Source organism: Gallinula chloropus, assembly GCF_964237585.1.
Source record: "Gallinula chloropus genome assembly, chromosome: 1".
Taxonomy (NCBI): Eukaryota; Metazoa; Chordata; class Aves; order Gruiformes; family Rallidae; genus Gallinula; species Gallinula chloropus.
Window position 1 is genome coordinate 60,679,472 of NC_140085.1, and position 26,074 is coordinate 60,705,545.

The 26,074-nt window shown below is 38.6% G+C and overlaps 1 protein-coding gene across 1 annotated transcript in view; it reads right to left on the reverse strand.

Annotated features, from left to right (window-relative positions):
* Positions 1-247: 247 nt before the first annotated feature.
* The window catches only part of PTPRQ (protein tyrosine phosphatase receptor type Q), a gene marked incomplete at its 5' end in the record, with an annotated part of 135,484 nt that continues 109,657 nt past the window's right edge, over positions 248-26,074 (reverse strand). The window contains 10 exons of the mRNA XM_084272853.1: positions 248-625; positions 914-1,037; positions 5,241-5,376; positions 7,098-7,246; positions 9,143-9,268; positions 9,376-9,510; positions 11,899-11,975; positions 13,365-13,455; positions 18,446-18,527; positions 19,158-19,184. Coding sequence (XP_084128979.1) covers positions 588-625; positions 914-1,037; positions 5,241-5,376; positions 7,098-7,246; positions 9,143-9,268; positions 9,376-9,510; positions 11,899-11,975; positions 13,365-13,455; positions 18,446-18,527; positions 19,158-19,184 — 985 coding nt within the window. The 3' untranslated portion in view covers positions 248-587. The remainder of the gene's footprint in view (positions 626-913; positions 1,038-5,240; positions 5,377-7,097; positions 7,247-9,142; positions 9,269-9,375; positions 9,511-11,898; positions 11,976-13,364; positions 13,456-18,445; positions 18,528-19,157; positions 19,185-26,074) is intronic.

Below are 26,074 nucleotides of genomic sequence, written 5' to 3' on the forward strand. Positions count from 1 at the left end.
TCAGAAGGTGACTCTTCAGCTGTTCAGGATCATGAGCTGATATGCTACTGCTTGTAAAAAAAGATTGAAAACCGAAGAACATACATTTAGGTAAAGATCACTGTGATGGTATTGGAATTAATCTGCAAGAGCTGACAACATTGAAACCAATCTGTCAAGGATGATTCAAGGAACTGGAGATTTTACTTGAAACCAAAACACAAAGAACACAGCAAATTCACACCAAAGTAAGTTCAATGGGAATATGAATTTTTTTACATCAGATTTGGCTCATTTTTCTTCTTTTACAAAGGTAACCAGAAAAAAGTCTATATTCAAACACACTTTCTATTTAAATACATACTGAATGCAGTTCTCATATAACATCAGAAGCGCAGTCTGTGCAAAAGTACTCCATTATTGCTCAGTGATCTGAATAAAATACTTTAGTATATTTATGAAGGCACATTGATAGATGAAAAGCAGTTTTAATCATCCCTGTTTGTTTTAATCACCAAAATAGGGGAATTCACTTTGGCCCCTGTGCTTAGAAAAATATGACTTTGACTTTCAAAAATCTCATTATCTTTAATATTTAGTCGTAGTATTTACATGGTAGTTTCTTCCCATTCGAGCTCCACATCACCTACGAAAGAAAGAGATACATGATATTAACCTACATTGTAAACAAATAGTAACTAATGGCAGATAACTCCTTTGGCTGAATTTCAGATATCTTGCAGAGAAAAAAGCAGAAAGCTTGAGCACTGCCTATTTACCATGAAGGATGCTAAAGGGTAGCAAAGTGCTATAAAATTACAATTCTGAAGCCAAAAAAATGCATGTCAAGGTATTTGTTTCTGCTCGTTAGCCTGGACAAGTCAACACACCTGCTATGAAAAAATAACACTTGAGACAATCTGTATCTCCTTACCTTCCATGGCATCCAGAGAGTCCATCTTTTGCAGCGCTGAGTAATTTACAAAACATATGGGCTGACTACTTCCCCTGCTTGTCAACAGATCCAGTACACATTGATGCAAAAATATGTATTGTGCCTGTAAGATGTGAATTTAAAGACATTTAATTAGAGGAACAATCTACTTGTAATACCAAAGAACCTTTCAGTTTTCTGCATAACATTTAGATGTTCTCAAAGCAGCTGCAGTTTAACTCAGCAACCTTGGTACTTCAACGACTATATCTGATTTTATTTGAGACAATTATGCAATACAATTTGTCAAAATATGTTAATCCTTATGGCCAGTCAGATATATGAAATTAGCCTAATCATAACTAAGTCGAAGATGCTGTTCCACAATTTTCTGTAAAGGTTTGTTCTAAGAAAAGATGTCTGATTACTTCTGGCATCAGATTCAGACTGTAGAAACTGAATCACATGAATGCAATATTTAGATAAGAAAAAAAAAAATCCTGTTTCTAGCATGGGGAAAACCAGCAGGGTGCACTCAAATGCAAAAGTTGAAGAAAATCTAAATCTACATGTTCTAGGAGCACACACCATTGCTAAGAGCAAAGAGCCACGTTATTTTTAGTCATACTTCTTGAACTGTGGCATCATTTTTAATAGGCTGTGATGCAAAGAGTGGGAAACTGAGATTAATTTGACACTCCCAAGAGCATAAAGTAACTCAGGGTAATGATGGCTGAAATGAGAAAAACAAAATAATGCAATATAAGAATGAAATAAAGAATGCAAGAAAAGAATGAAAACAGATAAAAAGAAAATTAATGGATTAAGTGTATCTTCATGTAGATGTGCTGTGTGTGTGTAGATGCAGAAAACAAGCCAGATCCCAGTATCTCAGATTGGAAAAGCTGTGAAAAGCCCATTCCACTCAGGCAGGTTCAGTGTCACCCAGGACCTTGTCCAGGTGTGTTTTGAGTAACCCCACAGATGGAGATGAATAAACTTTAACTTGACTTTTGCACAGGTAAGTACGTGATTGCAATTTTTTTTCCTTCTCAATAATTGCTATTTTGTTTCAGAACTGCCATCACCTTTCAATTCAAGTGTCCCAGATTTATAAGAGAAATTTGCTTATACAGATATGTCTTGGGGTCACAGCTCCAGAGCCACAGGTAATTAAACCAGACCCTGAAGTGCACAGCACCATTATGCTTTTCAGTGGCTTGCTTACTGAAGCAACAGTGTGGCATTACTCCACACTAGCCTTTGCACTTGAGTTGGCAAGATGATAAACTTGAACAGATCCACTGGAGAAATATGGATTTCTGGAATGAAGGTCTGAAGTTTCAGTGGAGTTTAGATTGGTTATTCCAATTCAGAAGGCAGACTCCAAAAGCTCCACAATCCCTTGCATTCATACAGCTACTTGTGAACACACAGTAGTGAAAGTCTTTCTGGGTTTGCCCAGGGAAAGCAAAGCAAGATACCCGTGGAATGCACGTGGGACAAATTATTTTCCCAGTTAGCATTAATGACATTATTAATTATTTGAAATTCTTTTTCTGATTGGGAGTGGGTGAAAGGGTACGAAAAGGTTCACTTTACATGTAGTCCAAGGGCTGGCCTGGGTAAGGTATGTGCCAGGGTACTGCAATGGTATCCACATTAGGGAGCTAAACACTGGGTACATCGCCAGCAGCTGGAACTTGATCATCCAAACTACTTCAGATTGTTTGGATGTTCCCTTGCATAGCTTTGATCCACATGAACCAGCACTACCTTGAATAATTTTCAGGTGTGTTTCAGGAGTTACTGCTGGGTGTGGGTTATTCCCTGCAGAGCTTGTGAAGGGAGCGGCAATGGCACAGGTGTTTAAGGGCACAGATTTGGGCCTTTCCCCACCCGTTGGCTACAGTAACAGAGAGCGACTGCTGGCAAAAGGAAAACTAATTTGAAAGTAAGTCAAGTGAAAAGCGGGTCTGAGAGCTAACAGCTTGTATTTTCTTTACTCCTAGACCTTTCACAGTTTGACTGTGGGATCTCTCAACTGAGTTCTGGGAAGGAATTGCTCCTCTCTTTCCATCTTCTGATCACATAAAGTCTAAATCAGAGACCAATAAATACTGTTTTGTAACAGAAATGTCAGACAGAGTCAGACTACTGACTCCTCCATAAAAAGATTTGATTCCTTTTGGGCAAGTTTTGTTGCTGATCAGCCTTTTGTAGTCTTGCAAACATGAGTTAGAAATGCCCTGGACAGACAACAGCCTGTCTCAGGATTTTGCAGCTACCACGTAAGATCAATACTCAATCTGTTTGGAAATCAGAACTATGAGACCAACATCTCCTACTGCATTTTGTCACAGCTTTTCCTAGCCTCTGCCAAATATGCAAATAAAGAGGTACACAAAAACAATACATGTTTATGCTGATCAAATGTCTCACTGGTTTAGGATTTTATTTCAGGGGTGGTCCCATTAAATCATCTTCCATCCTCTGCCTTATTTCCAGATGTTGCTATTTCTAGTCAAAAGTGTAAAACAACAGCCAAGAGATGTATTCCCAGAATTCCCATTTCTGTGGTGAGTCTGAGAGTGTTGGGGTGGTTCAGCCTGGAGAAAAAGAGGCTCTACGGGGACCTTATAGTGGCCTTCCAGTACCTGAAAGGTGCCCATAAGAAAGCTGTGGAAGAACTGTTCACAAGGGCATGCAACACCAGGCCAAGGGGTAATGTTTTTAAACTAGAAAAGAAGAGATTTAGGTTTGATATTAGGAAAAAGTTCTTCAATTTGAGGGTAGTGGATCACTAGAACAGAGTGCCCAGAGAGGTAGTGGAGGCCCCATCCCTGGAGATATTCAAGGTCAGGCTTGATGGGCCTCTGAGTGACCTGATCAAGTGAAGATGTCCCTGCTTACTGCAGGGGGGGTTGGACTAGATGACCTTTAAAGGTCCTATCCAACCTAATGCATTCTATGATTCTAATTCATCATCACAGGACAGCCAATTGTTTAGCTCCATCAGGACTCCAAAAGGAAAAATTGAAAGCAGTTGGTAACCAGGCAGCACCTTACAAGAAACAGCGTGACAGTTGATCACCAAAAGGCTAGATGCTGAATGGAGGATAACCACTCTGCATATTCTGAAGTGATACAGAACAGCAGAACCACATTCACCATGGAACAAGTCTCTTGACATTAACATCAGTTTAAATCTATCAGTCATGTGGAAGTTCATTCTGAAGCTCCTCACCCACCTTGAGAAACTGGCAAGGCACGCTGTAGATTCAAAGGCGTCATGCAGCAGCCCTGGGTTACATCTGGCCCGCAGGAGGCCAATGCCAGGAGCCTGATGCAAGTACAGCTGGATTTCCACCCCCCTGGGGGTTTAGGGTCAGCTTTAAACTCTGCTGTTACTCTTATAGGTATGCCAAGACCTCCAGATATGGATGACACCTTCCTAACCAGCAGGTCATCCCTAACTTATATCGACACTCCATAGGTCTGCCAGAAATGCCCCTTTTTAGACCCCAAAGCACTATTGCCTTGATTGGAAAACTCTGAGGTCTGTACTTAATTTTATCCAGATGAGTTATTTTAATTGCAGTAGAATCACAGGTTCACAGAATTGTAGGAGTTGGAAAGGACCTCCAGCGATCGAGTCCAACCCCCCTGCCAAAGCAGGTTCCCTAGGATAGATTGCACAGGGAGGCATCCAGACAGGTCTTGAATATCTCCAGAGAAGGAGACTCCACAGCCCCCATGGGCAGCCTGTCCCAGTGCTCTGTCACCTCACTGTGAAAAAGTTCTTCGGTATATTGGTGTGGAACTTCCTATACTCTAACTTGCAGCCATTGCCCCTTGTCCTGTCTCCACAGACCACTGAAAAGGGGCTGGCAAATTAAAAAAGAATCAAGAAATCATTAATGAGGTCAAAAGTAAATCAATATTGAAAAGTTTGGACTATGCTGCAAATATGTACAGAAAAAAATGCAGTTAAGTAGTAAATATTCATGTGCAAACTCTTCCCCCCCCCCTTTTTAAAATGTATTTAATTGTTTTTTACCCAAAACTTGAAATGAACTTTCTGAAAGTCTGAGAAATTATGATTTAGGTTCTAAAAACTCAGTATCTCATCACTCTTTTCAACACTTTTCAACTTAAATAGACGCAAAGCAGGTATTTGCAAAATGCTTGGAAGAAAACCAGAAGCAGGATTTGGTAGAAAATGTTTTGGACAGCTGATTGTTATGAACTTTTGAGCCATTTTGTAGATCAGATGGTTAACTCTTTAATGACAGGAAAACAGAATAGATGAACAGGTAAATCTTACCAGGTTCTGTACCATGCACATTCTTTCACTTCTTAACTCAGCTACAAGTCCATAGATATCCACAAAATCGTGGTCATTTACATGTTGAGTTAAATGGTCAAGTGCAATATAGACACCTGTTCTTCCAACACCAGCACTGAAAACATAAGATAAAATAAATTTTTATGTTAACTTTTTTTTTTAGGTCTAAAATATTTTCTTGGAATTTTTTTGTCAGAAAAAATGAAATCTTTTCAGTATCTACTTTTGGGGGCACGTGTCTCCTTCCTGAATGGGATCAAGGGAAATCCAGAACTGAGCTACATTCTGATTTTGATTTTACAAGGGCTTGCATCAGACAGATGAGATATGACTTAAACCTGTATAAGTGGAAAAAGTGATCCTGCATCTTTTCTGTGAATTTTGTCAAGCTCACTAATACAAAGAAAAAATCCCCACAAGATTTTGTGAAATCACACCTGGATTCTGTGCTGCTGTTGGTATTTGAGACAAACCAACACAGGATCCAGTCAAACCTTTAAAATAAAATACTTTTAAAAGGAAGATGAGCGTACAAGACACACTGGGAGTCAGTGTCATTTTATTTAAAGGGTTGAAAACGAACATGGTTTCCTCAAAATCACTGTCAGACTTCTCTGCAGTCGGTGTAATAAATGCAGGGTGCATCACTGCAGACAATCAAGAAACATATAGCAAAACTCTCTCGAACCTGCAAGATCTAATGAGCAATGAAATGGAAATGAGAACTCATAATATCTCTTCATAACCAAAAGGAGGACAGGAAGAGCACACGGCCCATGCTGGCCCCTTTATGTAGCTCTGTAGTGACAAGGGTCTAGGATGCACTGCAGAGAGGCCCCAGAGAAATCCAGGGTCCTCAAAACATAGAGACCATGGAGATCTCTCCTGTAATAGTCTCTCTGGGCCCTGCAGTAGAGAGAAATGTCAAACTATCAATGACAACATCAAATGAAATGGGGCTTTGTCACCCACAGCGGGTGGCATTGAGGACAAATAGAACTCCCACATATGATAAACTGGGCCGTTAGGGAGGAGATTTGTGGCATCAAACCCAGCTCTTCCTTCCACCTATTTCCAGGCTCTCATTTCAGTGAGAAAGAGGCAAAGAGTCAATTGCAGGCACTCGAGTTCAGATCACTATTTTGGAGCGTGCCCACTCCTTCAGTGGGAACACCAACCTGCACATGCATAATGCAGCCACGCTCACCACTTTCCCGAAGACTTAGCCTTCCCCACACACTTACTCTTTGAAATATCAGTTTAAGGGTGTTGAGTATGAAATCAATGACAGCTGAACACCTCTAACCACCAGACCGTTTATTTAGGAGCCTAAATATAGATTTTAGCTGTTTGCAGGCATGCAAGTGCAAATCTGGCATATGCAAACCCTTCTATTTGTCATTCTCTGTGGTTACCAAATAGTTTCTTTCCTTCTTTTTTTTTTGATATGTGACAAGTGCATTTTACATGCAATTTTAACTCCTTAATGCTTAAGAAGAGCTATAATTATAATAGAAGTAATTAAAACCAACACATCATTTGCTATTCCACTTCTTGCAATGAAGAGGAAAACCGATAAATCCAACATTACATTATGGTAATTGTTGAAGTGACTGCTTCATTGACATCATCTCAATGGGATCTAGTGAGAGGTGTCCCTGCCCATGGCAGGGGGGCTGGAATTTTATGCCCTTTATGTTCCCTTCCAGCCCAAACCGTTCTATGATTCTATGATTTCCAAACATGGAAGAACAGGCACACTTCAGCAACTTCCCTGAACTGAATATGCACTTGGAATTCTAAGACACTAAAAGCTGATTTGGGGAATATGCCTACCTGCAGTGAACCACCATGGGTGTGTTATCGTGTGCTCGGCTTGCACGGATAAGCTTCACAAAATGGATAATCGGCGCAGTAGTTTCGGGGACTCCGTGTTCTGGCCAAGAGGTGAAGTTACACTGCCGCACCATCATGCAGTCTCCATGCTGGAAAGTGTAACATAAGGCAGTTTTCACAGGAGCAATGTGTCAGAAGACCTGATAAGCTACATGTAACCTCAGCAGTTTCACATAGAAAATCAGAATAGCATAGTAATTAATCCCATGATATAAGCACATCATATATTTATTGTGTGTGCACATCTTATGGCAGGTGTTTTGAGAGATGGCATTGATCCATCCTTCAGGAAGCATTAATGACTTCAGTAGTCACTCCCCGTTTGACTTCAGTCACTATATCAATGTAATTTGTAGGTCACAGGTTGACGTTTCTGTAGCTTGTTTAGATGCTTAGGGAACTGGGACAAAGAATTTATTTAGGAAACAGCAACCATTCCAAGACTGGTCTAATGCAGTGTGGGCAAACACACATACACTGGTACACACTGATATGTTTCCTAAGTGTGTGATGCCCTCTCAACCAGAGCAGCAGCAACTCAAAAAAAGGGAGAGCAGGTCATGATCTGATATCTGATTAACTACCGCCACAGGATCATGTCAGAGGCCTGTCTAGAGCCATGTCCTGTTTCCAGTGGTAGTCAAGGAAAAGTCTCAGGGAAAATTATAAGACATGACAACAAGGTATCTATAGTTGTAGAATATCCTCTCCCTTCTTAATAGTTTGTGACTTGTGAACTGTCTCAGTCAGAGATGGTATCTTGAAATTTAATAGCACTTGTCGGAATTTCTTTCTACTAATTTATCCAGATCTTATGAAGCCCTGTAAGTTTTTAGCATTCACATCTTGCAGCAAGGACTACCACAGTTTAATTAATTGTTGTGTAATTGCCAGATCATTAATAAAAAATAAAAATGCTTTGGACAAAACATTTGCTCTTTTCATATTATATGAAACACTGAACAAACCGTGAACGATTATGTGTAGCTACTACTCTGGGTCTATGTTTTTTAAATTGATCAACATAAAACCAAGAGAGAAGTAACTGGGGATGTAATACAGCAATACTGGTGAACAACTTTCCTCACATGTGCTTTTCACCTTCACTGGAAGGTCATCAAGGATCCATCCATTTGTGAATGGAAGATGAAGTACAGTCTTAAAGCCAGCAATATGACAAATTAAATGATATGCTTATTAAGGACACAGTGTCTTGTGTAGCTGTAGTCCAGCCATAGTAAATGGATCACTTAGTCAATTCAGGCTTCTCCTCTTTTCTCCTCCTCCTCGGACCTGGCTGCACTACTACAACACAGGTCAACGTTGTAGAAGCTGACTTCAGCTTGGGTCATTATGCCCAGCTTGCTTTCTGAGCCTACCCACTGGTCTGACTTAAGTCTTGGTGCTCATTTTTCTGAAGAGTGAAAACTATAGTTGTGGATCACGAAGATAAACATCTGTGCTGTACCCCTCAACCCCCTTCCCAGAACAAGGAGTGGGAGTAATACTGATGATTCTCATTTATATTGGGTGAATCTCCTGGGGGTGGAGGCCAATATGACTGGTGGTACAATGCAAAACAGCTGCACAGCACCAGAGAATCTTGCCCTTTAATCTGAGAGAGATACATGCAAAGGGATTTGTCTGATCCCAGAATGGTTAGGATTGCTCCTTTCTGGAAGAGACAACTGAGGTGTCCAAATAGAAACTTCACCTCCCACCAGATGAGAGTTTTAGTAAACTTGATAAGCCCTTCATAGCATGACAGACAAATATCAGCTCTTTGTGACAGAAACTGGGGAAAATTCTCAGAAAAACACCCAAAGGAATGAAAAAAAAATGCAGGAAAAACAGGCAGTGCAGTGTAAACACATTAAAAGATTAAAAGAAGAATACCGAAGGGTAGTTGGGTGTGATGGAGCACATCTGATGTTCTTTGTGGCATTAGATGGATTTTATTCAATCAACTTCCAGTTCTAGCTTACCCTTTCAATTTTTAGATCTCTGATGGTCCAGTCTATTTGAATATCTTCCATCAATTTAGTAATCACGATATCCCCAAACACAGTCACTGGTTTATTATCTTCTGGCCAGTACTGATGACATCTTATCTGCAGGGAGAAGATTACTAACTAACAATGATCATAGCATTGACAGAAACTGCATGCAGAATGTGGAATTATATCAAATGCTGTTAATCAGTACACTGGTAACATACCCGTCCTTTCTCAAAACATTGTGTGAGCATCACAAGTGTCTTTGCCCTTGTCTCCCATACCATTCTCCAGAAATCGCCCACCGTTCCTGGTAATGGTCCCTGAGTTGCAATAAACTCGTTTGGACATAAATAACCCTAAGAAAAAGAAAATATTTAATACTTAGTGGCTGGCAAGGAGAAAAAGAGTTTGCATGTGACTCGCATTTGTACCCGTAGCTACCGTGCCTAAGGCTAAAACCTTGTTGGACATGCTAAATGAAGAGGCATAATGATTGCATGGCAGATGGGCTCAGAAACCCAAGGAACTAATGGCATTGTCCTCACCATGTAAATGAGTTGTGAGCCAGTGCTCTAATGAAGTTTGGGAAATGTCATCCTAATAGAAATGCATTTAGCAGAGAAATTACAGGGACATCAGGTCAGTAACTCCCATTTAAAAATACCTAAGCTTTTGTACTAGACTTACTGCAGATCCAGCCAGAGGCCACCAAGAATGCTGTCAGGAGGAGGACACCAAAGCAGAATTAAATAGTGCCAAGGAGCAACGGAGCCAGGGAAACAACCAAGGAGCACTCCAAGGGCTAGTGCAAGCTGTACACCACACCGATGACCTTCTCCTTCCAGTGATCGTCAGGGATCTGCTGTAACTTGGGCATGGAGCTTACTCAAGCAAATGATGATGAAAAGCCTTTGAGAAACCTACTGTAAGGATTGGTTTTTATATTAGCATTGGCTTCTGTGGTTTAGTTTATTTATAAAGTGGTGTAAAACTTGGGGAGAAGTAAGTTTGTTGAAGAAAAGTCTGTGTAAATGGTGTCAGTACACTGGTTCTTGTGGACATTTCCTCAAAGAAACTAAGTGTACCCTACAGGAACTCTGATGTACCATGGGAAGTCTAAAATAAGAACAACAGCAATACATTTACACTGTAGAGTTAGCAGTCTGTATTACCACAGAGTTCTGCTTATTGCTCAAAACAACTGACACAGAGGTTTATGGCACCACCGGAGCTCCTTGTTGGAATTATAGCCCTATAACTCACAGCTGCCTGTTACTTACTCCATCTATAATATACAGAACAGGTGGCAGTGAGAAACTATGTTAATCCTCACCAGTTTAAGAGTGAGGTGAGAAACTATAACTCAGATGCAAAGCTCACAGTTCAGTCACTGACTTTTTCCTGTTTAACCAAAATAAAAGTAGCAGCCAAGCTCCCATTTGTTAGAACTATATACAGGACCTCTCTTTCCTTCTCTTTATATGTGTGATTATGTCTATACACCTAGATAAACAGGTATGTAAATACACACACATATTGTATTTTTACTGCTATATGCATGCATATATTTACATTACTGCAAATATGCAAAGTGAGGGCACATAAAAGGCAAAGCTTTAGCCTGCAGAAATAGTACTATTCCAGTTGTCTATTCACTGATGAGCAGTGACCTAAGGGGAGATGCCTGTATTCAGCAAAGACATGTAAAATCTCGGCAGGGAGCACTCTCTGCAGCTGGCTTCTGCTGCAGCTTTTTGGAAGTTGCTGTTAGAGTTCCCTGCCTAAGCCTTGGCACGTCAGTGACGGGAAGGACAAGGACTCAGCCATACCCCAAGCTGTCTGGTCTCCTCAGTGGTTTTGTGTATAGTCCCAGTGGCAAGCAACAGTGTGGCACGGCCCTTCCTATCTGCTGCCAGAACTAGGACATTCCATATAAAGGGAATAAACAGCTTATTCTCTGTGAATGTCTCTCAGTTACCTGGAAGTAACTATTTCTACTTGCCATTGTGTCATCTGTTTAGACTATAGTCTGCATGTCTTGCTATATGTATGAATAGTTTTAGTACAAAGCAGGTCTTCACCTCATGTGAGACGACCAGCCCTCATTACAACAAACTAAATGTATAATTGTGTCAGGCTTTGAGCTTCTACAGGACAAAAATGAGACAAAAATATAGATGAAGAATTTACCGAGGACACGATTAGAAAATGGAAGGTCTGGGAAGAAAGGTGTGTATGGTACTAATTTCTTCTTCAAGAAGCCTATGTGCATTTTCCTCCATCATAACTTTAACAAAATAATAAGGGGAATAATACTACTGCCAACTAAAACTATTAGTCATTTCTGTGAAACTTGTCAGTTCAGTTCTCTTTACCTTGTCCTGCTCGTGTACAAGAGCTCCAACTCCTGAACCAAGAGATGAAATCACACCTGTCTAAACATTTGATCTTAGTTGGAGTATCACTATTGTCTTTAGTGGTATGAGACAATTTATAGAGAGAAATTTGCTGGGCACAGTGTTTGTTGTTACTGGAAAGCATTGCTTAGCGATAAAAATAGGATAATTGACATTTTTCCCTACTCATGTTCAGTGCTACAGGAATGACTTGAACAATGCCATGGCAACAGTAGCCGTAGTGAACGCAGGAAAAACTAGAACCTCGTACTGCTTGCAAATTATTTTTTGACTCTCTCATCTGTGAGAAAACAAATGAAGTAAAAAAGTGAGAGACTTTCAACTTACAGACATGTAGCTGGCATTAATGTAGTCAGATCCAGGAATACCAGCATCAGGCATCAGCTTTACTCTGTTGTTATTATCTATCACGGAAATAAAATTTAGTTTAATGAAAAGATTTATTCAAAAACCATGGATGCACATAACAAGTGTTCCTGGAGTGCTAAGAAATAAAAAACCACTGTCATTATTGTTAACCTATCAACACTTGACATAGTGGAACACTAATTACAAAGGGGATGTAAGCAATTTCCATTACTGTATGGTCATTCTTTAATGTCCCAGACATATTTTAATATACTACTTTTTAATTTAAAAGCCTCCAATTTGATGTATGCATGGCAGGATCCTCTGCCTAAAAGTAGCCAGCATACTTTAAGCTGTGCTGTCCTAGCACAGACAACCTCTGCGTGAATCAGGCAGCAGGGTCAGGGGTCTGACAGTCTTTCCTATATACTTTCTGCCCCAGGTCACAGGTTTGACTGAGATCCCAGCACTTTTGCTTAGTTTTACTTCTTTTACATAAGGTAAGCTCATTATTAAAGGAAAAAAAAAAGTTTGAAGTTTTCTGAATTGGGGCCACACTGTGAATGCATAAATGGTAAAACCCAGGAAAGATGTCATATGTGAATAAGTAAATGCTGAAGCCAGACATTTGGACCTCAACTTCATAAAAAAAGATTAGAATACAAACGTAGAGGCTTATGAAACTTATCTGTTTGTATTTCATTGTGTGTCATGAATATCAATTTTTAGTGACTGTAACTTAAAGTATGTCTTGACCAAGGCAGTAGATAGCAGGAACAGCTGCTCTGAAAAGTTAATAGCACAGAATGTAGCATTATTAACCAAGGAATGCCATGCTCCCCATCTCACATCACAGCTAATGCCTAAAATAATAATGACATTTCTTGTCTTATTAACTGAAAAATGAAGCAGTGTTGAGTACAGAGAGACAGTCTCCTGTCTGCTGTGATAAAAATCTAGCCCTGGCTTATAAGTTATCATACAGTCACTCTGATCTTCTGTGGAACCTTTGCAGCACATGTACACATAGCCACAAGAAAGCATGCACAGGCTCCCGGGGTAGCCGAATGCTCAAACATGTGGATTTTATATGTTTTAAAAAATTGCTTCTCAATAAAGAAGGAAAAAAAAAAAAGGAAGAATGTTAAAGAATTTGCTACATGGCTTGAATTACAAAGCTAAGAAACTATTGAAGCTACAGTTTCTTGCACCTGCATATTAAAGCTTGTGAGAGCAAGTTGAAAGCTACTTGCAAATAAAACTGTCTTTAAAAAACCACAATGAAAAAGGCAGGTTACTTGACAGAAAATTATTTCATAATGTGGACATGAATCTGCTGCCATTTCAAAGGCACATCAAAGAAAAATACAGTTGCATTCTGAGTATATACTGCACTGTCAAAGGTAGAGAGCAGAACGGAGGGGTTGACCGGGAAACACACATACATGGCTTTATGTTTGGGAAACGATTCTTAGACCTGTTCCAAGGCAGATCAGCATCAGTTGAAGCAAGGTCTTCAAGAAACTTGGGAAGTTCCTGCAGAGGAATACATATTCATCAGCAAACTTTTCCATTTCACCTTCAGTGAATGTAAAAAATGACACTGAGAGGAAGAATTCTTTTGTTCTGCAACAGGGTGCATTTCTAAGAACAGCTGGAAGCAGTGTGGAGCATTCCACTTCACTGTCCACCCCAGTTACACCAGCAATGTTAGATGCAGCGCTGCAGACAATGCTGTCAAGTTGAACAATTAAAGCTTACATGAACTTTCACCTTTACAAGTTTGGATAAAGTCAGCCTATCACCTTTTGTAGATCTTTCCTCTCTTCTTGAGAAGTCACTTGCTTGGTTAATATGCTCTGCTCCCTCAGTCTTTCTTTTGAATAATGCCTTTTCCTGACTTCCTTAGCTTGGGAGAGAGCTGATGAGAATTTAATTAAGTTGAGACAACTGGCAATTAGCTATTGTTCACGGGACTTTTTGTGAAAGGGGTGGGAAGGGTTATTTTGGGTTGTACTGCAGTTTCATAACCGGACATTGGTTCTATTACTGAAGGGCAGAGATGGATAAATCATTCATATTGAGGAACGTGCTCGATGGGGGTGTTTGTGTATATAAATAGGTATCATTTCCAAAGCTGAGTAAGAGAGTGGAGACAACTTCATAACTTCTTAATGGAGAAAATGTATTAGTGTGAGGATCTCATAGTGGTGATAAAACTCAGAAAAGCCAGAATTTAGCCAGAATCTCTAAGTTAATAACTACATTAACTGTGATAGGTTTTCTTTTAGTTTGACAAATGTTACAAGCAAGTCTATTTCAACATCTAGTGAAAAAACAAATAAAGAGATCTATTTATTGCTTTGAATGAGCACAATGCAAAAACTCGATGCCTGTGCTGAGTAATCCCTTCAAATTTGTCTTTTAATATTAACAGTTACTCTTTCCATGGGATACTTCCAAAAGTGGGGCAGATAGCCCAACTGTCATATTCCATAATTATTTTTGAGTGCTCTTTTGCCTCAGTATTTGAGACAGTTTGTCTTTTATAAATAAAATCTATCAAAGAAATAAATAAATGAAAGCAGTTAATGGAAAATAGAAAACAGGAATGTTTTTTTATTTCACTGTTTTTCTTTCATTGCTAATTCAAATGTTTTTTCAACCTTATTTAATGGGTTCAGATATTAAGAATAATTTAATATGAGCATAAGTAAAATGAGATAATTTAAAACCAATGTAATAAACCAAGGCAATAATTCATCTAATCAGACATCCTATTTTGTACAACAGATAATGTCTGATATATGAGAGAGAGCTCAAAATCCTTAAACTGTATTACATGTAATACCATCCCATACGAAATTTCTTCCTTTCACCATCTCACAAAAATCTTGTGGCCTGAAGCATGAAGACTACTTTGCTTCTATGACTATATCCCAAATAATATAACTGTTGGTGCTTCTGAACAGGAAGGGAAAGATGGTTTCATGATGAAAGCAAAGGACGTTCAGAGAAGGGCCCTTACTTCTCTTCCTAGCTCTTTCCTTGGGGAAGAATTGCAGAAAACTAGATGCTTATTTCCCTTTGAAAATAAAGGGCCTAAGTCCCATCCATGCCCTTCAGAATCTCTCTAAATATCTATGCTTCCCAGGGATGAAAAGAGAAGGTTTCTGACTTAAAATCACCTTACAAAAATGTCTGACTTTACATTTATACTCATGAACTGAAGAATGGAAACACATGGCCAACAGACATGGCAAAACTAAATGGGCTGTAACATACTGTAGAAAAATAGCTTTAAAGGCACTGGTTATTTTAAAATCTTGTCTTTGATCAACCTCTACCATACTCAAGGCACATGTCTTGTCCCTATTCAATTGCTTCTGCCTTTTGCCTCAGTAATCCCTGAGAGAAGCAAAGCCCCCCTCCTGTAATGGAGCCTAGAGAAAGATCCCTGTTCTCAGACACAGTAGAGTGACTTCTGTGCTTTCCTGCCAGGATTTGATAAGAACTGTAAAACACAGCCAAAGAAGAAGAAGCTGAAAATTCTTCTCATTCAGAAAGCTGAAACTCTCAAAATTTTTGTCATTGAATTTTGCATAAAGGAAGAACATAGACTTAATGTGTATGGCGTTTTTCAGGTGTTATGGGCAATGGGATCCCATATGCCTGTGAACTTTCCTCAGTTGTCCTACCCCTCTGAGTCTTTGCTTACGGGTTTAATAGCATAGAAATATTGTTGTTGTACAGTACTTTGTAATAGAGAGGAAATAGAGAAGCAGCTTATGTTATTTTTTGTTATGATACTTCCATATCTCTACAAGCATGCAGAAGCCTCGTACCAATTCTCTGCTGGATTTCACCAATTCTCAGTGTTGATTTCAATATAAATCATTATTTTCAAAACTGGGAAAAAGACTGTTTGAAAACTATTTGGATTCCCAGATTCAATAACTATTTGTCATAGAAACCATATTTCTTTGCGTACTCATACAACTTTGAAGTAATTTGCCCTTTGTTTGCTGTAGTACTTTTGTAGTACTGTGGTGTCACTTGGAGGTATTTCAGCTTTTTATTCATGAAAAGAACTTATCTTAAAATACATATGGAAGTATTTCTGTTTCAGTAATTTGCCAGTCACTAGAAAAAAACTTAATTTCCCAAAGGTATCAACGATACCCAGGAATCATCTGGAAAGATGGAAGTTTGAATATCAGCTAAGTGGTGCCCAACATCAGTTACTGTGACTCCTTATGGTTTCTTTAAACTTGTCTTTTCTGACAAGACATAGATCCAGATCTATTCCAAGGTCCAAATTCTATTATCAGGTCGTGTTAACATTGGGAGTGGCATTGAACCCTGCAGATCTCCAGACATAGCAGCTTGGTCAATCCAGCAAATTACGTGAGACCAGGAAAGTCTCTGGATTCCAAGAATAAGTGAAATGGAAAAAGCCACATTTATGCTAGAAAAATTCAAATCAGTTTTGTTGTCTACAAACTATCTATTACAAATGACCCTTAGACTACTTTACTTACCAAAATGGACCTTGGAATTGTCCGGAAAGACTGCTAGCTGAAACAGTCCAAATTCAAGGTAGGACATATAACTAATGGATTATTAGTGTAAGTGAACATATACCTGCATTTCCTACTACAGAGACAGCCAGAAAGCTCAAGAAGCTCAGCATGGTGCTTTTAGTTATGTGCTTCAGATAAAATGGTCCATGGGTTTACATCTTGAGCCCATCTCTCCCACACACATTGTAGGAGCCTTCAGTCATTTATGTGAAACCGAAATGATGAATGTGGATGGAAACAATGCAGGTCATGCGGTCTGCTTGTTTGTTGCATGCACTGATTGTTTCTGTGCATTGTCATTTCTGATGTCAGATCAAGTGCATCATCAATCCTGTTATTAATTTGATAAGACAGGTGCTACAGATACTATAGATAAACTCTCAATCAGGGACTGGACCTACCCTGCAATTCTGCCTGCCCTTGGACAAGTCATCTGAGAAAGTATCACTACACTCTGAAACATGGAACCTGAATCTCATAAAGAAACAATAATGGCAGGGCAAACAACATATAAACCAATTGGTTATAAGTTGACTATATAATTTAGTTGAATGAGGCCTCAGCTACTTGTATTTCTCTAAATTTGAAATGCATTGCCAAGATTTTGATTAGATAAAACACTATTGTTCAAGTTTTAATGCATTACAGTGCTGTAAGGCTTACCCAATGTGGGTAACACCTAAAGAAAGTAATACTAGAAACTTTCCAGTAATGAATGTTAATATGTGAAAATGTTATTGCTAGTAAAACTTTTCATCTGTTCAGTCATGCGTAATATAACTATAATCACTCTTGTTCAAGTGAAATAACACTTCTGCTCTTGGAAAAAAAGTTCTCCTTGCTTTATTGCTCAGAGAATTTTATGGTGCTTTTTATTATTAAATCCAGACCAAATTTACCTAAGGAGCATAACAAAAAAGCTGTAGGAAATACCATTAATCTTTTCACACTTTTGTTGGTTTTTCCTCAGAGACTGAAATATTATAATCTAGCAGAAGAAAAGCCAATTGTTGAGTCTTCATTTTTTTTAATCCAACTGGTAAGCAATTCATGGTAAATCTATAAATCCAAAATAATAAAGTCACTGGAGACTGACAAATTGTTTTTGTGAGGGCAAATGACTGTATGTGTTAAAAATGATGATGATGATAAAGATCCTGAGTAACAAGAAAAGAAGATGCTGTTGAGAAAAAAAAATACAGAGGTAAAAATGTTACTTAAAAAAATAGTGAAAACTTTGAGATTTAAATTTGAAAGTATATATGCATTTTATTATATGCAACACATATTTTGAAAGTTGGTCTACTTTCAGAAAGACAGACTTGCTGTGTTCATCTACTCACATAAGGGGATGAAGGCTTTTCACATGGAGGCTCAAGAGCATGACAAGTATGACCTATTATTTGTGGAGGAACAAAAAGCAAAGTACCATGCACAAACATTTTACTTTCTGCACTGAAACCTATGAAAAAAAAACATTCCTGAGTTCCACAGCAGTAGGAATGGGGTCTGAACATTTCACAGAGTATGTGGCAGCTACCTTTACAGGTTCACCATCACTCAGGAAAATGAACTTATTTAAAACAGTTAAATATGCCTGTATGTATGTTAGAAAAACTATTTCTAAGTAAACTGTTCTCAGGTAAATTAAATATGCATTGCTACATATGTAGAAACACAAATATTGGGGTGTTCTTAGAAAGATTGGAGTCTAAAGATCATCTTTTGCTGACACTTAGGTGAATAATTCTGATCGGGTTGCAGCATAGACTGCAGAATCCAAATCAGTGTAATATTACTTTCTAAACAATCAACCTGGTAATTGGGTATTGATTATCAAGGCCAGAGTCCTTCACGGCCTTGCCTGCTTAAAATGGACATGAAATGTGACACATGAAACGACTGAAGGTCTTGCGATGTTGTGACAACTGCTAGCAACATACCGAAAATTCTTCCTGAAACTTTAGGTTGTTGTTTGTGCAAAGCTCTTCAACGTGTTGTAGGAAGGATTTCTTGCTTATTGGCCTGAAAGTAATGACAAAAGAATTAGAAACGTATCAGGGATTTCTGTGTCGTTCTTTTAACTCTCAATTAACTGCAGTTTATTAATAAGCAATGTTGTTCTGTTCAATACAGACTGCCTGTAAGTAGGCAGAAAATTATAAGTCCCTTACAGCATGCTTATTGTGTTTGCTTTCAGTAGCTTGAAAGAGAAGTATTTTCTCCCTATATTGTAGGGTAGGATTGTTTTTATAGGTAGCAGCATTCCAAGGTGAGATTTTTGACATTAACGGAAATTTGTGAAGTTACCATTGCGTTCTAAAGCACATACTACTTCTTTGTCGGACAGAAAACATTTTATACGTTGCAAGGTTTTAGACATATAAAATATTGCAGTGACCTCATTCTCGTAATGACATGGTTTTTAAACCCCAAGGAGTTTAAATATCCCTGTATTACTTCCCAAGCTAAAACACAGACATGCAGGCTTCACCCCAGAGAGAGAGAAAGCATTTCTCCAGTTACCATGCAATTAGTCATGCTTTTATGATTTATACGCAGCTTGGAGGGTTTTTTTTCTAATAAACATAGAGGAAGGAACCACACATCGAGACTCACCAATGACCACAATATAAAAATCTTTAGTCAACTTACTTGATGGATTTTCTATAACTAAGTAACCTGCAACAGAGATTTTTGTTAAATGTAGCAAGCTGGGAGTTAACTAATGTTGTGCATATTAATAGGTTTTAGACTCAAGTATTTCTCTCATGGATTTAAATATGTCAGATATCTTGGGTCACTGTCTTGCTCGGGTTCTATCTCAGGTATTGGCAGATATGGTATAGTTACATTTTCTATCAATCTCTTAAAATAATTTACAGTGCTTGGGTCTCATATGGTCCTGGGAAATCCATACTTCAGCACACCACTTCATATACATTGACCAGCTTCACTTTACACTAGCTACTCAGAATCATTCTTCTATGGGCCATTTCATAGCACAAGGATAGGATTCATCTGACTGACACCTATTTCTGAACTAGTCGCTCCAGATTCCTTTTATAATCAGTGAAGAGAAATAGGTGTGATTTCATCTAATTTTAAGGAGAGATCTAAAGTAAGTCACAGATGAATCATGCTATCGGTGTGCTTCTAGAAAAACCAAACAGCTCTGTCAGGTTTTTTAAAGTTTTTAAAAATGAGTGGCCATTTTTATGCTCATTTTTACATGTTCACTGCTGTTCCTGGTACACAGCAACTTTTAAAAGGGTGTTACATACTAAAAATCTTTAACTTGATCCCACAGCAGGTTTCATGAAGATGTTACATGAGCATCTATATTCAGGGGGCTTTCAGATGGCCGTGTAACTTGGTCATCATCGCCTCTGAACCCATTTTAAGAATGCCTCAGCATTACAGATTTAGAAGCCAAACTTTGTGCTCTCGACCCAAAAGGTTTATCTGAAAGATGAAGCCAAAAAGTTTAAGGTAATGAAATTTAAAAGATAACTTTCTCCTCTAAGTATACCTTTTATGTGTCTGTCTCTCCAAAAATGATATATTCTTACATGCAAATATTACAAAAAACTATTCTATAATACAAATAAAATGTCTCCTGCTGCCACAATTTTAGTAGAAAAGACAATGACTTGCTTTAAAAATACTTTGGGTTATTAAGTTACTCTTAAATATTTAATTTTTACATTAGAAAATAAAATCAGATTAATAAAATTGTTGCATCTTTAATTATTAAGCACCAGAGCAGTTAATTTCATCGCTTTTAAGGATGCCTTTGTGATACATACATTTTTATGACAATTCTATTCAAATAAAGCAAAGTGGTTACGAGAGAGTTGGGTCAGTCTCACTGGACTAAAAAGAGGTGTAAGAATTCGCAGAAGGAGGCTCAAACTCAGTGTGCTTACGAGGTCAAGTGAAGGAGAATTTCCGAATGAGAAAGAAGGCAGTAAGGACATTATAACAAGGATGAAACTCTGTTTATTCAGAATGTTTAGATATCTAGCTAGTGCTTATTGTATCATTTAAGTTGTTTGCATTACATGGCACCTGAAACTACCTTCTAGTAATACTGGCAAAATCATAGAGCTACAGGTTCCTGAAGTATTCTTAATAGCCATGTTAATTGCATGCAAACAGATTCTGTTTTAGAGAAGAAAGTAAACCATTTTTAGGCCTTTTTTTGCAGGACAAAATTATAAGCAGCCTCTGCAAAGAAATCACACTTGTTTTTCCTTTGAATTCAACTATCTTCACCACAGAGCAACAGAAAAGTCACATACCAGTTGACATCCCAGTAATTTTTTGACTACTGTTGGCTTTCCTCCTCTCAAACTAATAGCAATTAGGGGATTATTGTGCCTAATTTGCAGCAAGAAAATGCAGTTTGGTCATTAGGGAATAAAAATGACACCTATGCTATACATCAGCAGCTTGGGTTTATCGTTTAGTGCTCCAGTACTGAAGGTACACAAATCCAACAGCAAAGAACATATGTGACACAGCATCATTAACACAACCTTACTCAACATTTACTTTTTTTACTTTCACTTCAAGAAGAGAAGTAACACACTGAAATAGCACAGGAAATTAACTAAACAGTGTTATGTATGTTGCTTTGTATTTAATTTTTAATATTAATAACAGGTGATTTTGTTTTTTAAGCAAAAGCATATATTATCTTTCACAACCACTAAACATCTTTAAAGGAATAAGGCACCTACGGTTTGACACTTTAACCTATCTGTAGGTATTTAATGAAGAACTTGATTTTTAGAATTACTGAACTCACATTGCTGTTGATAGCAAGCACAAAGTGCAGTTGACCTGGCAGCTCAGAAAAAATTTAAATGCTTATATGAGAATTAGTGCCTACCTTGAAGACTGTGGCAAAGACTTTGGCTTTGTTGCGTAAGACTCTTCAGAAGGGATGAATGTTGGATACTCACTGCAGACTTAGAGCTATGCTCACTTTCAGCATCTTCAGGATTCAAAAATTCATATTTTTTCTAAGTCTCTTGACTTGGAATATGTCATAGTAATCTTACAGTATTTAACCAATGAACAAACACTTGTCTACCTATAATCCTGTTCTCCACATTTCACAGTCTTTGATAAAAAGAAAAAGAACTGTGAGAATATAGGTATCACTAGATCTTGATGAGCACAACCAAAACCACAAAGTTGCAATTTTCCCTATTTCAGCTGGACAATTCCAGATTCCTACTTGCCTGACTTTGAAACTAGGAAAGAAAAACAATCTCTAAGATAAAGAATGCTTTATTGCCTTAAATCTGATTTTCTTTTAAAACAGTGTATTGTTTCATGTGTGGGACTTTTTTTTGAAGTCTATCAAAAATCTGAATCCCACTCAGATTACTTATGATAGAGCTAGAAAGAAGCCATTTATTTGTGTTGGCAGTGGTAACTGAAGACCATATTGTGACACAGACTCGGCTTTCTCTCTGGGTCAATCATCTGAAATCCACAGGGAATTAAAACTTCACCGAAATAGAAAACAACAGAAATGAGTATGTAGGCAAAAGGCTTAACTCATAAGCACCACTGACACTTCCTAGGAACGATGGAGGAACTAATTTTTAGCAAGTTAATTGAAAGCAATATGGAGCTTAACCCTTCCTAAATATTTAAGGCCTAAGGAAAGAGAACACATGCTTATTTCTTCCATTTTGCCAGGACACGTACATTCATAAACCTTGTACTCCTGGGATACAAAGCTCAGAAAGCCTATTTTTATATAGTTGATTACTAAAGAGAAACTTGTGGACCAAAAAAGCAAGGCAGGAGCTGTGTCTATCCCCACTCAAAGAAACAAAACAAACAGGCTTATCTAGAGAAAGTAATGTGTGTGCAGAAACATTACCTTAAATATAGACACCCACTGAATGCACAATACATAGAAAAGGTGAGATCAGACGAGAATTTTTTATACAACATTTTTTGATAAAGAATTCTAATTGCCTTGTGTTTTGTAAGGGTTACAGCAGTGGTGATTCAGAAATATTACTTGGACATTGAAATTTTAAGGGACTAGCTGTCTCGCCTGAATGTTCTCAAGTCCGTGGGGGCCCGATGGGATTCATCCCAGAGTACTGAAGGAGCTAGTGGATGTTACAGCAGGATCCCTCTTGATCATCTACCAAAGGTCTTAGGAATCTGGGGAGGTCCCCACTGACTAGAAGCTAGTCATTGTCATTCCACTTTACAAGAAGGGCATGAGGGAACTACAGACCTCTTACTCTAACCTCTGTTCCTGGAAAAACAATGAAGATTGCACTGGGTACTGTTGAAATGCATTTAAAGAACAATGCAAGCATCAGGCACAGTCAACATGGCTTCACAAAGGGAAGGTCCAGTTTAACTAATTTGATAGAAATGTAGTCCCACCTAGTGCGTGAAGGGAAGGCAGTGGAGGTAGTTTTTCTGGATTTTAGTAAAGCTTTTGATACTGTACCTCACAGCATCCTTCTGGACAAGTTGTCCAACTGTGGAATAAGAAGGCTCATGGTGCACTGGGTGAAGAACTGGCTGAATGGTAGGGTTTGAAGATTTTTTTGTGAATGGGGCTATACTTGGCTGGTGACCAATCACAAGAGGTGGTCCTCAGGGTTTAATTCTAGGGCCAGCTCTGTTCAACTGTTGATATTTACCAACAATCTGGATGTAGAAGTTAGTTGAATGAACTGTTAGCAAGTTTGCTGATGATACCAAATGGGGAGGGACAAGATGGGGATTTGGATAGACTGGAGTATTGGGAAATGATTCATAGGATGAAATTCAACAAGTCCAAATGCCAGGTACTGCACCTGGGGCAGAGTAATGCCAGGCACAAGAATAAACTGGGAGAGGAGTGGCTGGAGAGCATCCCTGCAGAAAGGGATCTGGCAGTCCTGGTGAACAGCAGGCTCAACGTGAGCCAGCACTGTGCCCTGGCAGCCAAGAGGGTAAACCACATCCTGGGGAGCATCAAACACAGCATAACCAGCCCATCAAAAGAGGTGATTATCCCACTGCATTCAGCACTTGTGCAGCCTCACCTGGAGTAGTGTGCAGTTCTGGGCCTCAAAATTTAAGAAGGGTGTGAAGGTCCTGGAATGCACCCAGAGGAGGGCAACAAAGCCAGTGACAGTGCTGGAAGGCTCCTGTGAGGAACAGCTAAGGACTTTGGGTTTCTCTAGCTTGGAGAAAAGGAGGCTGAGGGATGACCTCATTGGTTTCTGCAGCTTCCCGAGGAAGCAAAATTGGAGAGGAAGGCGCTGAGCTCTTCTCCCTGGACGAGTTGGAATGGTTCAAAGCTGCACCAGGGGGAGTTTAGACTGGATGTGTGTCCTGCTTTTGGCTACCATGACACTTAGGAAGCATTTCTTTACTGTGACGGTGGCCAAACACTGGAACAGGCTTCCTAGGGAGGTGGTTGATGCCCCAAGCCTGTCAGTATTTAAGATGATGCATTTGGACAATGCCCTTAACTGTAATGCTTGGTCAGGCAGTTGGAATAGAGGGTTCCTTCCAACTGAAAATATCTATTCTAATCTACTCGACTCTTCTGAATCTGTGCCACATTTACCTGACAAACTGTCTCACATGGAATGAAACAAAAGCCCCAAAAATCCAGTACAAGACACAACTTCTCAAGGTAAGGTTTTAAGAAACAAGGACCTACATGGCCTGCTGCAGAAACCATTGCAAAAGCAGGGTGCCAGAGAAGTTTTCACAGGTAAACTCCTGGAACAGGGAAGAGCTGTATCTTGCCAAACCTGGTGAGCCCTGAAAATTTATTGGTAGAATCTATTCACAGCAGACAAGTGTATGCTTTGGAAAGTGACACGGCAAACCTTATGGACATGTTACAAAAAGTAAGTGATGAGTATATTAAGTGTAATTAATGAACCAATGTTAGTTCAGCTTACACTGATGGGCTATATATGTTTTAAACAAGGTCTGGGGTTTTTCTGTTACTGCCTGTCTGTCATCATCTCCACGAGCATGGAGATAAGTGATGTGTCAAACATTCAATGTCAGCATTTTGACTTCATAAAGGGGATGTCATTTCATACTCAATTCCATAGGACATAATTCTCTGTATGCCCTCAGAAGCTACATCCCATTAATTAATGTGAAAAAATAAAGACTTTCTGAGAGATGGTGTATAAGTAATTAGTAATTTTCAGACACTAAAGTTTCTATTTTTTTTTCTTATGACCATTATGTAAAAAAAAAAATACTACTGGGATTTGCCATGAATTTCCTCATTTGAAAAAAATGGTGACCCAAAAAAGTTTCAAAATTGGCAAAATGGGATGTTGGTACTCTTAAATTTGATTTCTTTTTCTATTATGCAAAATAATTCATGATTAAAACATTATAAGAATGCATGAAATAAAATGGTTTGATTCATTTATACTGAACATTTGCTGATTTTTGGTTCATTAAATTTTTCAAGGTTTTGAATTTTTGATGTGTTGAGAATGTAAAAAAAGGTTTCTAGTCTTATTCTTGAACAACAAGAACTATTTTTTTTTCTACTTATTTTTATTTCTTATGTGACACCAGCTGCACAAAGTTTCTGAGAATATGAGCCAAGATCATAGGCCACGATTCACTAAATGTGAGAGAATGTCTGTAGAAACAATGCATGAGAGATGTCAGGAAGGATCTCATGGAGCAGGCTAGAGTATCTTGGTTTGGTAGATGAACTGTGTCAGCTGCAAGTCCATGCCTTTACTGATTTATGGTAGCTAACATGATAAATAATATAATGGCTGAGAAATGATGAAACACTTTGTTTCCAAAGCATGTCCTTCAGATGAGCACTGAGTGGGATGATAAGTAGGTACAGAAAAGAATATCTATATGGCTCTTATATCACCAAAGCTTTACACACAACCTCATTGCCCTTTCAGGGTAGGAAGTGGACTTGGAGTCTACTTGGAGCAGATTTCAGCTGATTTAGTGCTATACAAGAAACACAAACAAGCCAGTCTGGAAGAGAAGCATGCCCACCTATGTTTTCCTCCTACAGTCACAAGATGCCATGAACTGATGTTGTGCAGCACAGCAACCTTTGCAAACACAGTTGAGAGAGATGACTGAATGCAGCCAACGTATGGCACTGGGATATGATGATGCAGTGATGAACAGTCCCATTCCAAATGCGTGGCAAATTCAGAAAGGTTACACTACAGTCACCAATATGTAATAAGATCATTTAGCATCTGATTCAATGATGTAGCCTAAGAGACAATTAGAAAATTTTGAGGCTACACATGTTAACATGTGTTAATCACAAATCATGAGAATGATAAGGACAACACAAACAATATCTGGGACTGTGATTTACTTCTACAAATCTATTTCACAAAGGCAACAGGTACAAAAAGTTATTTCATGGTGTAACTATGGAATCCTGAAAACAGGCAGCAAAAATGTTTTAGACATTAGGTTTTGCAGTAAGCTGCCATGGTGCACTCCGTCATGCTTCTGCCAACTTCTTCATCTAGCTCATCATTACCAGGAAAGATGTGTCTATG